The sequence below is a fragment of the Canis lupus genome, chromosome 2 (assembly GCF_003254725.2).
Source record: "Canis lupus dingo isolate Sandy chromosome 2, ASM325472v2, whole genome shotgun sequence".
Classification (NCBI taxonomy): domain Eukaryota; kingdom Metazoa; phylum Chordata; class Mammalia; order Carnivora; family Canidae; genus Canis; species Canis lupus.
The window spans coordinates 15629675-15645005 of record NC_064244.1 but is presented as its reverse complement, the minus strand read 5'-3'; the positions used below and the strand labels follow the sequence as shown (position 1 = coordinate 15645005).

The 15331-nt window shown below is 46.9% G+C and overlaps 1 protein-coding gene across 1 annotated transcript; it reads left to right on the top strand.

The window, feature by feature from the left end:
* The first annotated feature begins 1350 nt into the window (after nucleotides 1-1350).
* Nucleotides 1351-7471, top strand: BAMBI (BMP and activin membrane bound inhibitor). Its single transcript, XM_025464098.3, has 3 exons — nucleotides 1351-1515; nucleotides 4684-4971; nucleotides 5438-7471. The coding sequence occupies exons 1-3, from the start codon at nucleotides 1440-1442 to the stop codon at nucleotides 5854-5856; spliced, it is 783 nt and encodes a 260-aa protein (XP_025319883.1). The 5' UTR covers nucleotides 1351-1439; the 3' UTR covers nucleotides 5857-7471.
* Nucleotides 7472-15331: the final 7860 nt, after the last annotated feature.

Genomic DNA, 15331 nt, shown 5'->3' with positions numbered 1-15331 from the left:
GTTCCTTTCAGGTTATGGGAGGACGGGGTACAAGAGCATTCCCTCAGATAAAGAGTTTTAAGTTGAATTTCACCTGAAAAAAAAAAAAAAAGAACCACCAGCACCACCAAAACAGCAGCAGCAAAGCCTCCAGGACCGCCTTTGGGTACGCCGGGGGCCGGCAGCCCTGCAAGTCCTAATAAATGAATGAGTATCTCCGAGAGGAGATCACTGTGGGGCCGATATCGATCGGGGTCAGCCGGTGTGTTTGCCTGCGATTGTTCGGGGGGTGGTTAATTGAGTGTCAGTCTCGGCCAGTGTCGTCTCGCTGGCGCCGGGCGCTTTTGGATTTGCTAATTTTCGTTAAGTGTCTCTAGCCGGCTCCCCGTCCCCTGTCTGCCCCGGAGAACTCGGCGGCTCGCACCGACCAACAGTCTGTCTGTCTGGGCTTTATCGATCACGCGGCGGGCGGCTCCGGCGGATGCGCCCAGGGGCCGGGCAGGCGGCTGAAAGCAGGCCCCGTCGCCGGCCGCCCCCTCCCGGGCTGCGGACCGAGCCCCTCCGCCGCCGCCGCAAGGGAGCCGCGCCCCGCCGGGGGCGCCCCGGCCGAGGCCCCGAGAACGCGCGGCGTGGCCCGGGAGGGCTCCCCGGGCGGCCGCGCCGTCCTCGCGTGTTTCGGGGCCACCCCACAAAGAAGCCACGGGCCGGGCGATGGCGGCCCGAGTCTGAGTGGCGAGGGTCGGCCCGCGCCTCCCGCGGGTCACGGACGCGCAGGCCTCCGCGAGGGGGAGCGCGGGAGACGGCAGCCTCGCGGCCCGCAGCCCCAGACGCCGGCGCCCCTCGCCGCTCGCCGCTCGCCGCCCGCCGCCGCTCGCCGCCGCGGGGCAGGTCCCTCCCGGCCCCTGTCTGGGCCCGCCCCCCGGCTGCGGAGGTGATTGACAGGAGCCCGGCGGCCACTCAGACGGCGCCGACGGGGCCGGGGGCGGGGCCGGGGGCGGGGCCGGGGGCGGGGCCGGGGCGGGGCCGGGGCGGGGCGCGGTCCGGCCGGCTCCCCGCGCGAGGCGCTATTTACGGCGCGGCCCGGGGCAGGCGGAGGCGGGCGCAGGCTGGAGCTCGCGGCCGGCGCTGTCTGCGCGCGCTCGGGCAGCCTCTGCCTTCGCACCGTGGCCGGCTGAGGGGGAGCGAGGCGGGGAGCCCGCCCGGGACCGCGGCGCCGGGCGGAGCCAAGGGGCGCGGCGGCCGCGCAGTCGGGCCGCCGAAGTCCTGTGGGCTCGTGGGCGCCCCTCCGGCCGCGGCCCGGCGCCTCGCCCCCTCGCCCCCTCGCCCCCTCGCCCCCTCGCCCCCTCGCCCCCTCGCCCCCTCGCCCCTGGCCGACGGCGCCCGCCGCCCCGGGAGCACCCATGCCCCGCGCGCTCCGGGCGCCGTAGGTTGCAGCTGCGCCGCGGCCGCGGGGGGCGTCAATGGATCGCCATTCCAGCTACATCTTCATCTGGCTGCAGCTCGAACTCTGCGCCATGGCCGTGCTGCTCACCAGAGGTGGGTGCCCGCCGGCCGGCCGGGGCGCGGGCTGTCCGGGGAGGGCGCGCGGGGGTCCCGGGGCGCCGGCGCCGCGGCCCCTGGCAGGCGGCGGGCGAGGCTTCCCCCCGCGCTGGAGCCCGCGGGTCGCGACCAGTTGCCGGGTCCGCGGCCGCCCCCTCGGTGGCCCCGGGGCGGGCGCGTGGAGGTGGAGGCCGGCCCGGGGCGGGCGGTCGTCACGGGGTTCCTGTAAGTGTGTCAGTGGTGGCTGCGCGGTTGGGCCGGGGCGCGCGGGACCCTGGGACCCTGCCCGGGCGCGCGGAGCTGGAGCCGGGGGGCCCGGCCGCGCGTGTGCCTTGGTGGGCGTGTGTCCTCGTGAGCCGGCGAGTGTGCGTGCCTCCGTGTGACACACCGGGTGCCCAAGTGTGTGCCTCCGTGCGCAGGACGCTGTGGCCGTGTGGCTTCCCGGGCTGGCGGGGGCGGGGCTCCGTGGGCGGCCCCACTTCCCCCTCACCTCCATACTTTACACACTACTGCCCCCCCCCAAAAAAAAAGAAAAACAGGAAAGAAAAAGGGCAGTTTCTCCCCCCAGCCCCCGCAGGCTTTCCCTCTTTTAGGTCGAAATAACCCAAACGTCTAGATTTCAAGGATTCCCCCGCCTCCCCCGCCACGAACTCTACCTACTGTTCAGTGAACAGATGAATTTTTTTTTTTAATGGGAAGCATTATTTAGCTTCTGCCCTCCGCCCCCCCCCCCCCACTTTTTCTCTAATTGCCATGTAGCAGGCATGAGGTTAAAGGATAAGCTAGCCCAGGGAGGATGATGTGCTACAGTATTTATTTATTTTGGAAGGAAGGGTGTAATTAACCCTAAATAACAGCCCTGCTAGCCTGCGGAGGGGAGCCTCCTGGCCCTGTCCAAGGCCCGCAGAACAGGGAGGGACTCGGACTGACATGAAGTCACAGATACCGAAACTATGTGCCTGATAATGATATAATTAGGGGATCAGAGATTTCTGACTGCTGCGGACTTCAAAAGCTTTAAAAGAAGCCAGCAGTCTCTCCTGTAGCCATCTTGACTAAAGCAGACATTTTTGTTTAATCACTACATACAGTAACAAGAAAAGGGGGGGAACAGAAGAGCATTGTTCACTGTTTCCAAATAACCAGTCCCCTTTCTGGGCCCTTTTGCATGCCACAGGAAGAAACTTTATGAAACAACAGAAATATAGTTTTAATACAGTAATACAAAAGTCCATTCAACTTGTTCAAATGTGGCTCCAATTAAAAAAAAAAAAGTTGTTAGAACTTTCGTAGTTACCTGTCAAAATTTTATTGGACTGTTTTAGGTCATTGAAAATAGAGTGTTTTAAATAGGCTCTCATAAACATTTTACTTTTTTTTTTTTTTTCTCCCTTTTTTCCTTCGGTGCTCTTTTTCTGCACTGGGTCTGAAGGTGAATAGGATCAAAATGGACATTGAATCTGTTTTATTTCTACTTTAAATCTGTCTATGGAATTCGTCAAGATTAGGGGATATGTAGCCATCACCACATGAGACCTGGTGAGCTTTGTGAAAAAACTCAAGTAAGCTTGGCAGGAGAGAGAACCTTTCAAAGCAAGAGTTCCAACGTGAAGGGCTTCCTAGAGAGAGGGGACTTGGGCCCAGACTCCGGGCAGAGAGCGTGCAGGTTTAAGATAGGAGCAGGACCTCCAGATTTGGACAGTTAAACTCAGATTGCCAAAGATCTGTGATTAGCTGGCAGCTTTGGGGTTTTTTGTTGTTTTAGAACGAAAGCATTAGCAATGTCTGATGAAAACTGAGCACACCATACAGTGGCCTGGAATTTGGACAGATAATTAAATGAGACACCTTACTCAGGCGTTCACATTCATGGAGAGGAGGAAGAAAGGAGAGGGTAGGAAGAGGTCTATAAAACCACAGTTCCTGGTGTTTGATTTCAGAGCAGGGATTTCAGTAATAACGACACAAAACTTCAGATTGGAAAGCTGGGAAGAGGTGTGCGCGTTGGTTCAGTTTACAGTAGCTTTACTTGTGACATATGACAGTGACCAGAGTCCGCTGGGTCAATCCGGTATTAGTGATATAGCTCTGAGACCCAGATCTTTTGAACTAGAAATTGACGCTAAAAGCCTTAGAGCATGCATTGCAGCAAAATGTTACCAGCGACTTGCAACTCACCAAATAAGTTTTATAAAGGAAACTTTTAATCACTTCCTGGAGAAAAATTTGAGGTTTCCTTAAGGATTTTTCATTCAACCAGCAGAGGATTTTCAGTTTCAATGTTTCCCCTTTTAGATCCCACGTCGAATTACATGTAAAACCAGGGAGTTAAGGGGAGGAGAAGTTAGCTTTGCCTTTTTTTTTTTTTTACACCAGCCTCCCCTCCTCAACCCCCCCCCCCCCCCCCAGTTTTATGACTTTCCATTTGGGCTGAAAGAAATTGACTTTGGCAAGCAAACCACTAATTGTAAACTGCCTAGTTCCTGTTTTACAATATACTGACTAAAAGCTCCTCTGCATGAAAAGATCTTTATAGGCAAAGTTTGCCTTTTCTAGAGAGGTTGCAAATAGCTGCCCAGTTTCATAGTTTTAAAACCTCCTGACCGGAGCAATTTCTAGATTGTTGTGTTTCTAGTTAATAACTTTATAAGGTGTTAGCTAAAGCTCTTAAATCTTGGCACAGTCCTTTAAGGTAGTAAACAATTCAGTAGTTCCGATCAAATATTTATACTGACAAAATCAAAAAGCCTAGCATTTTTTATGTTGTATGGTCACATCGGATTAAAATGAATAAACAGTGTAATTTACCTTACGGTAGGAGAAGTTATCATGATGATTATTTCAGATATATATATTTTTTTTTTTTTCTTTTTTTCTTCCAGAAGTCCTATTTTGAATTACTTTGCTAACTCATCAGTAATCACAATTGAACTTTGATTCTCTGCAGTGGGGATTAATACATTTCTAAAATTACATTTAACTGGATTGAAATGTAAGCACCGGTTTGCATAGAGGGCTCTTCCGAGGCTACCCAGGCTGCCATTGCAGGCACTCAGCTGAATATTCTAAAAGTTCGTGCCTTTGATCTTAGGATCTAGCAATTGCTCAAGTAGATGCTTTATCTGGTCTCTGAAGGCGCGTGACGAAATTTCTCATTGTTTTCAGGTGAAATCAGATGCTACTGTGATGCTGCCCACTGCGTGGCAACTGGTTATATGTGTAAATCTGAGCTGAGCGCCTGCTTCTCTAGACTTCTTGATCCTCAGAACACAAATTCCCCGCTCACCCATGGCTGCCTGGACTCTCTCGCAAACACGGCAGACATCTGCCAAGCCAAACAGGCACGAAACCACTCTGGCACCACCATGCCCACATTGGAATGCTGTCATGAAGATATGTGCAATTACAGAGGGCTGCATGATGTGCTCGCTCCTCCCAAGGGGGAGGCCTCAGGTAGGTAGAAGCCTTCTCTAACGAGAACTCTGGCCTCATCTATAGGTTCATGGCAGCCGGGACTTTGTATGTCTGCTATTGATTTTGTTGTTAATGTAATTAGAGACACCAGAGGGAGAGGCATGGCTGGATGCAAAGATGCATCTCTATTGAGTAGCTTTTATGTCTGCCTGAGCATTAGATGTCTGTCTACATAATGGGTTTTGCCTAGTTTTTCAACATTTTGAAGACCTAGAAGACCGTTACTGTTCGGTAAGGACAGTCCCTAAAGGACTGTTTTCGTAAGCTCATCTTTGCATCGCTTTGCAACGTTTATTTTGTAAATATTTGTTGATTTCCCCATAAGCTTCTTTTTTTTTTTTTTTTTTTTTTTTAACCTGGGGTGCCTTGTTGCAAACGGATAGATGATGGTAAATATCTGCAGGCAGGGCTAACGTGGTTCGATTCCTCATTTGTGTTCCTCCAGGACAAGGAAACCGCTATCAGCACGATGGCAGTAGAAACCTCATCACCAAAGTCCAGGAGCTGACTTCCTCCAAAGAGTTGTGGTTCCGGGCGGCTGTGATTGCTGTTCCCATTGCCGGCGGCCTAATTCTGGTGTTGCTTATTATGTTAGCCTTGAGGATGCTTCGAAGTGAAAACAAGAGACTGCAGGATCAACGGCAACAGATGCTGTCCCGTTTGCACTACAGCTTCCATGGACACCATTCCAAAAAGGGGCAGGTGGCAAAGTTAGACTTGGAATGCATGGTGCCAGTGAGCGGGCATGAGAACTGCTGTCTGACCTGTGACAAAATGAGACAAGCAGACCTCAGCAACGAGAAGATCCTCTCGCTCGTCCATTGGGGCATGTACAGTGGGCACGGGAAGCTGGAATTCGTATGACGGAGTCTTACCTGAACCGAAGTTCTTGGACGCTTGAAGGCTTTGAGTTCTGCTGGACAGGAGCACTTTATCTGAAGAAAAAAACGGACTCACGGAATCCCCTTTGAGAGACAAAATGACCTCTGCAAACAGAATCTTGGATATTTCTTCTGAAGGATTATTTGCACAGACTTAAATACAGTCAAATGTATTATTTGCTTTAAAATTATAAAAAGCAAAGAGAAGACTATGTACACACTGTTACCAGGGTTATTTGCATCTGAGCGAGCTGGAATCGAGTACCTAAATAACCTAAAATATGCTCTGTGTAAGCTCCAACATCTTGATTTATTGTAAAGATTTAAAAAAATATATATATATATTTTGTCTGGAATTTAGCAGTGTCTTGTCATAAATTAAAAACTAAGTGGGAAGCATAAGAAACTCCGTGTTAATGATACAAATGAAGACCTGTTGTTGCTCAGTTAGGTCTCGACTATGCTTTGGCTTGATTTCTTTGTTTTTTTTTTTGGTTTTTTTTGTTTTTGTTTTTGTTTTGTTTTTGTTTGTTTTAAAGCAAGACTGAGATCTTGTTTATTCTTACATGCATATTCATCGTTTCCTTACAGTATGGAGAATTTCTAAATGTGTACTGCCCACCATTCAGTGTCTTCCCCACATTTTTTTGTTAGAATAATCCTGATGTTTAGCTTTCACCTAAGAGAAATCTTAAACTTCCTTATACCAGGTCAGATATGATGGATCAGTGTCTGGAGCTGCCTTATTAACAAAGATAATATTCATCAACTTAATCCAGTTGCTCTGGAATGCTTTTTAGAATGTGTCTACCTCCAACCAAAAAAAGAAAAACCGAACCAAACCTGCTCAACGAAACTTTTTCTTGTAGTTAATGTTAGTGACTGTCTACTTCTACTGTTCGTTAATCAGTTGACTTTGTCTCAGACCAAATGCAATTTTTTGGATTTCAAATTAGCCAAACTTGATTGTGTCATGCTCCTAGTTTTCAAGCCTTCCTTCGATGCAGTGTTCTACTCACATTTTTTTTTTTCTTAATGTTTAGAAAGGGTGTCAATAGTGAACATATTTGTATCAATTGGGATTTAAAGAACAGGCAGGCAATGCCACTAGGGCTCCTTGTCCTCCACAGTGGTGACTTCAGCCACTGATAGACTAAGTAATAGTGTGTCCACTCCTGCAGGACTTTATGCCTGGCAATAACTGCTCAGCCTGAATTTAAACCCATGCCACATTTGTGTATTTTTTCCTCCAAATAGGTCTTTGTTAGCCTCCATGTGAGAAGAATTTGCCATGTAGGATTCTTTTTGATTCTTTATTTGTATATTTGAAACTTTTGCTTAAAAATTAACCTCTAGTTCTGCATATTTGAGTATGGGGTTTTCTGAGTGTTAAAGGATTGTGTGCGCATATTTGGGGGATTATTTTATGATCAGCATAATTTGAGTCCCTTAAGACAGAGGCAGTAGCCAAGTTCATGGAAGAATTGGGAGTTGAAATGCCTAGTCTAAAAACGAGTACCTAGATCATTTAATAATTAATAGACCACAGCCCCATACAAAGTAGGCTATGGAATAAATACACATTTTAATAAATGACAGCATTCGTATTGTGCTTTTTGAGAATGACACTTCTTGCATGCATGACTTACAGTTTATAAAAGATGTTAAGTTTTAGGTATGTCACTTTTTGAGGGAGCCAGAGAATTGTGGGACATAACCATCCAAACCTATCAGGAGGAGAGAATTCACCAAAATCCCCCCCTTCAAGGAGTTTCCACCCTCACCCATTTTTAGCTTCAGATTGAATTACAGTAGTTTCATAGTATGAAGATTAATAAGAGACTTCTTGCTCCTTATCCATTTGCTTTCATGTACAGCATCATGGGAACGCAGTGATGCCTCAAGCAGCCACTATTTGCATCAGCTCCGATTGGTTAGTTTTCCCCTGCTGGCTTTGCTATTAACTCGCCATTCACCCCACTTCTTCCAAATACCAGCTAAGAGCTCAACAGTTGGTTAGCTAAGGCAATGAAGGCTTTAAAGTCCTGTATTTTGAAATGCTTGAAAACCCGTAAAACCCTGTTCTCCAGACAAGGCCCGGGTCTCTGCTGGCACTGGAATCACAGACATTTGCTGGAAGCTGAATGCAAAATGCCTCCACTTCTGTATTCTGTGTTGGCTGCCCTGCCTCTTGTGCCTTGTGTAAATTCACTAGGCTGTCTGTAGCCCCCTTTGGCAGCAGGGCGATGGCACTGTGCCCCTGCCCCCGCCAGCAGACTGGGGGTCCCCACGTGTTAAAGTACTAGCTGCATTAGAGACTGGCTCTTCCCGGGTCTTTTCCTAATGACGAACCCTTTCCCCTTCGTGTGCAGTATTCATAAATACTAAATGATGATATTTATCCATTCAGTATTTGCACACGCCCTCACCGCCAGTCTTAAAAATCAGACCTGGGCGTCATAACTAGGCCTTTCGACGAAAATATTGCAGGTTTCTCAACTTTGATTTTTACCAGGGACTAAATATAGGTTCTCCATGCGCTTTCCTGTGAGAGTGTGGAAGTTGCCAAGAGCAGAGATAAAGGGCCCTTCATGAAATAACTACCTACCTGATTCAGTGATGTAAAAAAGGTGATGACTGGTTTGTTTGTTTTTCCCTCCTGGAGATGTTTACTGTTAGTCTGAGCTGACAGGACAAGACCCGGCTAACCAGGGCTAACCAGGAACGGCCCGTGCTTACTATTGACATAGAACTTCCCCCCCACCCCAAAAGTCAGACTTTTTTTTTTTTCCTCACTGGAAATTTGCCCCAACCCTAGACAAATGGAACCAAATTTGCCATGATGCTTCTCCATCTACACCCCTTCCATTCTATTCCTTTGGAAAAAAAATGATCTGTACGTAGCTGTGTCTTTTACATGACCCCCCTTCAACTCCCTTATTCTAATGGCTCAGAGGCTTCCTCAGAAATTGACTGGTGTGTCTCTAATTTCTGCTGAACTGATTTTATTAAAAACACTGCACCATAGGGGGTTTGACCTTCTAAAATACCAAACATGTCTGCTTTAGAAAATCACAAAGCTCTCCTCTGAAGAGCTCGTAAATCTGGTTTCAATATGGGTTGATTATAGGCTAAAAGCTTGAAAGCAGTGGCATCTAGTATCGTGAGTCTGGAACTAGCCTTTTTGGGGCCAGGACAGCTTTTTTCCCTTATAACCTCTAAGGGGTCCTCTTCTCTGTCTCAGCCCCAATAACATCAAATGTCCTCTAAAAGTTACATGATGGGATGAGGCTGAGCTCACAAGGGTGGTGGTCAAGTGGGCTTCGGAGTCTGGCAGCCTGGCTTCCAATGCTGCCTTCGTCTCTACTAGCTGAGTGAACTTGGACAAGTTACTTAAGCTCTTTGAATATTCAGTTTTATTACCTATAAAATGGGGGCAATGATAATGCTTTATAAGATTAACATGTAGGCGATATGGTAACTATTTCTTATTAATATATATACAAGGGTCTTGGATGAACTAGAGCAGCCCAGCATAATATTCTTCAAAATTTGAGAGCTTGTGCCTATTACTTTTGCAGTGGATATGGACTTGGCTTTTTTGTATTTCAGATCTTTCATACCTGAGATTTGCAACGCCTTCAGTGACCTGCAGACTGCATGTAGCATTTTTTAAGATTTGTTTTTAATTTATTGCTTTTAGCCTCTCATCTACCAGTGATATTGGTTCATGATTGTTTCCTTTTGGAATAATCTCGTGGCCACTGATAGGAGCACTTCAGGTTTCTGTCCCTACTTTGGGTCTTTTTGGTATTTGACAGGATGAAGTGCTGGAGTTTTAGCTGCTCCTAGGCGTTAATCCAGTGAGAGAATCAAGGGAGTCCAGGTAGATGACTGATACTGTTTCAAAATCACTTGACCAGTTTGTGTCTGATTGATGTGTTCTAAACAAGTGCCACCATCAATTACAATTTGCCCCATAGGTGCTCCCAACAAAATACAAATAATTCCACCACTGATCTTTAGGACTGTGTGAACTGCTTCACAGGGGTTGGGAGTGTCTACTTAGTGACAAATTCATTTAATTCCCCTAGGTGAAGTTAATTTAGTTAGTGACTCTGTGGGTCACAGTTGTAATGGAAAAGAAACCACTTCAGACACCAACTCACTCTTCTTCCCTCTATTCAATCCATCAATGCTGTTCTCACTCTGCTGATTTAAAAAGGCAGGTCATTGATCTCAGAATTCGAGGTTCGATGAAATCACAAAATTAAACGCTCTTTCAAAATCTGACAACTCTTTATTTGGAGTCCAGTTTTAGACTCTGGACATGTCCTGGTTAGCCTGCTAATGCTGTACTGTTTTGCGGTATGGTGGCGTACATAATTCACTTGTCTGCTGTTCTGGAAATTTGGAGATAGACCTGGGGAGGTGGTGGAGCTGAGTGTAGCCAGAGAAGGATAGACTTCTTGCAGGAAAGTGGTGATTTTCCAATGGATCTGCTTTGGAGAATTTCCAAGTATGTATTACAGGGGGAGGCCTAAGAGCCATGTTTCTACAAACTTTCTCCATTCTGTGAATATGAAAAGAGATTCCAGGAGAGTCATTGATGAGCAATCTTGGGAGATCCTTGGATAAGCAGTTAGATAATAGCTCAAGGAATCTGTCATTCCTCAAGACCTTTTGGAGATTCTTCTATCGAGTAGCCACCTGGCCTCTTGGAGGCTATTCCAAATTGTGTTTGGCAGCCTAGGTCTTGCAGACTAGATTGATGTTGAACCAACCTGAGCAGAATCCTGAAGAGATGAGTCGATAACTATTTCTCTGTGTGTAAATATACATACATATATGGCATGTGTACATATAAGGCACACTAGCCGAATAGTCTTTGAAATCCTGGAATAATTTTACACTGAACAATTTTCAAGGCAGAGTGTAAGATGTTGGAATTTATGGGAAGTCAGCAATTTGTTTTGAGACATGTGAAGACTGAGTTAGTTGTGATGAATTAATAAAGTAAGAGGCTGTTGTGTAAATTCACTCTGAAAGATCTCACATTACAAACCTAATAGAACAAAAATTGTTTGAGCACTTAAACCAAGAGAAATACAGAAAGCTCTTTATCCCTGGTTTCTTCCCCTTGGAATTTCCCTGGGGAACTGATGAGGACAGTGGAAAAACACCACACATCTAAAAGCAGTTTCTTACTTTTCAAGTGTTAGAAGCCCATGCTGAGGCATTTTTTTTCACTAAATTTCGTGGATGCGATTTTGATACCCAAGATTTTCATTCACAGTTGCTACATGGGCTATTTCTCTCCTGGATTTAGGGATTCAACTGTGAACCCCTGGTGACGAGGAGCTAGGACCTATAGCTTTTGTACTTTGCTGTGATCCAAAGAGGGCAGACAAGGGCAGGGCGACTGAGCCCTCTTGCATTAGGTGTCTGAATTCAGGTTGTCAGTAAATAAGGAAAAGTCTTCCTCTTTGTTTCTCCACTCTAAACTATTGTTTTTAAAGATCTATAATTTTGGATGGGAAGCCCAAAGGAAAACAAGTTGCCAGTGAAGGCAGTTGAGGAGAAACAATTCAAACAGATCTGAGATTTAATGAAGCATTGCTAAGGTCAAATGCATTCCCACCTTTTAAATTTGGTGTGATCTCCAAGCTAATTTAAGGGTACTGATTCTCACCGAGAGACAGTACCATCATTCCCACTTAAACTAAGAGGTGTGCTTTCCTTTTAGTATTTTGAAATATCCAAAATTTTCATCAAACAGTGTTTCCCTAAGGAATTTGAAAATAAGCCACCAAGAGTTTTGTTGGTCCTAATAGGTGAAGAACCTAAAATCAGCAGGTTGATTATTTGACCTTTAGTTGGCTGGTCCCAGCCACACTGGGGTAACTTGGGGTAACTTTCTTCTCCTGAAACTGAACCTCTAACCAGATGCTATAATAAAAGCAACAAAGCTTGCTGCATCCTTCATTCCGGGACACACCAGAGGTGTGTGATCCATTACCTGGTCCTTCTCCAAACACCTACCATCTTCCTTAAAGGATTACCTTTTACTTCAAAATCCAACTGGCTCTTAGGCATCCATTTTTCTACTTGAGACCTAGCGTTCTCTCAAGAAAATTCCTTATTGCATAAATAACTTTAAATCATGAAATGTAGGGACGCCTGGGTGGCTCAGGGGTTGAGCGGCTGCCTTAGGCCCAGGGCATGATCCTGGAGTCCCAGGATCGAGTCCCGCGTCAGGCTCCCTGTGTGGAGCCTGCTTCTCCCTCTGCCTGTGTCTCTGCCTCTCTCTCTCTGTGCCTCTCATGAATAAATAAATAAAATCTTAAAAAAAAATCATGAAATGTAAATGAAAAAACTGTTTATGTGTGCACGGGGGCAACATGATCATTCATGACTTCTCAATCCTTATATTATTTCTAGCTTCCCATAATCCTTTCATTTATTTAAAAGTCTTTTCTACATGCATATATTTACATTTAAAAAAAGATTTGATTTATTTATTCATGACAGACACAGAGAGAGAGGCAGAGACACAAGCAGAGGGAGAAGCAGGCTCCATGCAGTGACCCTGAGGCAGGACTGGATCCCAAGACCCTGGGATTGTACCCTGAGCCAAGGCAGATACTCAACCACTGAGCCACCCAGGGGCCCCATATTTACTTTTTCTCTGAGCCCTGGCTCAAACCGTCAACCAACTTCCAGTAGTGTGTGTTAAAAATACGAATGAGGTGGAGAAAAAGAGAATTTATTTTTCTGTAAAAGCAGCATGGTTGTCAACCTCCAAAGGGTAACTTTGGGGCTGGAAGGAGGGAGCGTATTCTCTGGGCAGAACCTGGGGCAGCATGGATCGTGTTGGATCTGGAGCTCAGTTTCCCCCGGGACCCTTCGCTCCTGGCTACCAATTTCACAGGCTGACCAAGCACCGAGCCGGTGCTGCTTTAGGAGGCCGTCTCAAGGGGGGCTTGTCTGTCCATCCGGGATTGCTAAATGTCAAGGGTCATTTCCCAGCCTGACACTTGATTGTGAAGCGGGCTCCGAGGTAAATCTTGCCAAGGTCCAGGATTGTGACAAACACTCTCTAGGTGGGCAATAAAACCCCGCAGACTTAACCGACTGGTTGAACAATGGGAGGCTGTTTGTTGGCATTTGTATGCAAATTGCGGTGAGCAGCCAACAGGTGGCTTTGAAATGCTGAATTTGTTTATCCCAAGAGAAGCCCGACCTTCTCTTCCTGGGCAGGAGATTGATAGGGCTCTTTCCCCAGGCCCTCGGCGTCAAATTAGGTCCAGCGGGGTCCCCGACAGTTGTCATTAACTCAGGTGGGGCTTCAGGACAGGAAGTGTGCTGCCCGGACTGACCCACATCGCGGTGACCTGCTGGGAAGCCTCTGGCTCACCGCGTTCTGGAGTTTTCTCTAGGTCCCCCAGCTAGGGCTGAGCCACCCAAACAGCAAACAATTGAAAGGAAAAAATACTCCTGTCTTCAGAATATCCACCGCATGAATACCTTATCTGGAAAATAATACATGGGCTTCATCTTCGTACCTATTCTGGGAAAAAGCACCTCCCTCCCAGGCCTCAAGAGAGACGTGCCACTGAGTCTCTCTCTGGGTCGTGTCTTTGTATGACCTTTTAAAGTCAAAGGCATTTGTTCAGAATGCTCATCCTAATATTTTTATGGTCTTTATAACTGCTAAGGATGTGTGTGGGGTTTTGGCTTCAGAGGGATCTGGGTTCAAGATCAGCATGCCTTGTTACTAGTGATGTGACCTTGGACCAACTAACTTTTCGGTTGATTCACTTACATACTGGGGATAATAATATTATCAGCCCTTTGGGTTGTTGGGAAGATTCAATGAGATAATGCAAATAAAGATTTAGCTCAATTCCTAGCAAAGTTGTAAATGGTAGCCATGACTAGGAGGTACTGTTCCCACAAAAGCCCTAGAACTGCATAAAAAAGACACACAGGTGGCCAGGGCTCACCACTCCTACTCTACAGACCGGATGGATTCAAAGATTTAGCGATACTTAACCTTTTTTATTCATGAGTGTTTTTAATTTGCTCAGTTTAACCTTCCCATGCTTATATTTTGCGCAAGACAGCAGGGAAAGTACTTAATTTTGATGTGAAGATATTGAAACTACAACATCCCCAGTAGGAAAATGTTACTTATTAGGAACAATTATAGTGCTTAACAACAGCACAGAACAGTTTGTGCTAACACTGTCCAAAATCAGGAAGGGCATGTTATCTGCTCCCTGTTACAACAAATACCTGTTTTTGCACATCCTGTTAATGAATACACACCTGTCGAGGGTTAGTTTGCTCTGCTGACTTCATTGACAGAGGGCCAAGCCACAGTTCACTGCATTGAGCACAGATGGTAGGAGCACTTGGCACTGCCCACGGTCTCGCTGCTTGGGGGTCCAGAGGAAGGGCTGGTGAAGGTCACCCTCACAGGAAGGCAAGAGGCCAATTAGAATTTTGTTCCAGACCACACTCATAAAGATGGTTCTCAGAATAATCGGTTGCTTCTAAGAAATTGGTTAGACTAAAAACACAATCCAGCTTTGGTAATAGTACCGATTATATATCCATCAATCTGTCACTTACTGTTCCTTACTAAGAATGTTGTGACTTGCATGGTTCTACATCTTTCCAGGTTCCTGTAAATTAGCCTTGTGTTGGTGGTACCCCAGCTAGTGACAACTCAGTGAGACTTCTTCAAGCTCAGGAATTTTGGGGGGTGTCCCACATCTGCACACAGCATCAGTAAGCAGCTACCTGAGACTTCCTGGGGACACTTGCTGAGTGAGGCACAGAAGTGGGTTGTATCACATGTCCCAGCTGACCAGCTCTTAAACCTTTCCACTCATGTTAGATCTTTCCCCTTACCCTATTTCTTCTGACCCTTAGACTTGAGGTTTCTTACCTATGACTCTCCATAGCTCAGGCCACTTCTCTGGGTTCTGCCTCAAGCTGGTTCTGACCCTCTTGCTCTGGCTTTGTGTCCTTTCTCTTGATCACATATTTGGCTTTTGCTTTCCTGCCTAGCCGGTTTGTTTTCCAGTGACTTGATTAGACACTTGCTCTTGACTTAGGCTTTAACTGGGACGCTCTCTGTGTCAGCCTGGTGCCATGACATCAAGCTGGCAGGCCAGTCCTGAACCAGGCCTGGGTAATCCTGCCTGCTTGGGCCTGGAGCACTGGTTGCGTAGATACAGCCTTGACTACATACTCAAAAATTGCATTGTAACTCACCTCACCAAATATTCCCAAGAGACACATTACCCTACCTTTCCTGGTGGGCATTCCTTACCCAATAATAAAGTAGAGTTGGAACCCGTGGACTTGGGGGGTATGAGGAAAACTGTACTGCTCAGGGCCAAGATGGTGGTTGAGAGAAGAGGTCACTACCTTTGGGATTGAGAATA

Bases quoted from the DNA above. Each gene is read 5' to 3' on its own strand.
- BAMBI (XM_025464098.3), top strand. From the start codon at position 1,440: ATGGATCGCCATTCCAGCTACATCTTCATCTGGCTGCAGCTCGAACTC. The intron at 1,516-4,683 runs GTGGGTGCCCGC...CATTGTTTTCAG, and splicing joins GGCCGTGCTGCTCACCAGAG to GTGAAATCAGATGCTACTGT. The intron at 4,972-5,437 runs GTAGGTAGAAGC...GTGTTCCTCCAG, and splicing joins TCCCAAGGGGGAGGCCTCAG to GACAAGGAAACCGCTATCAG.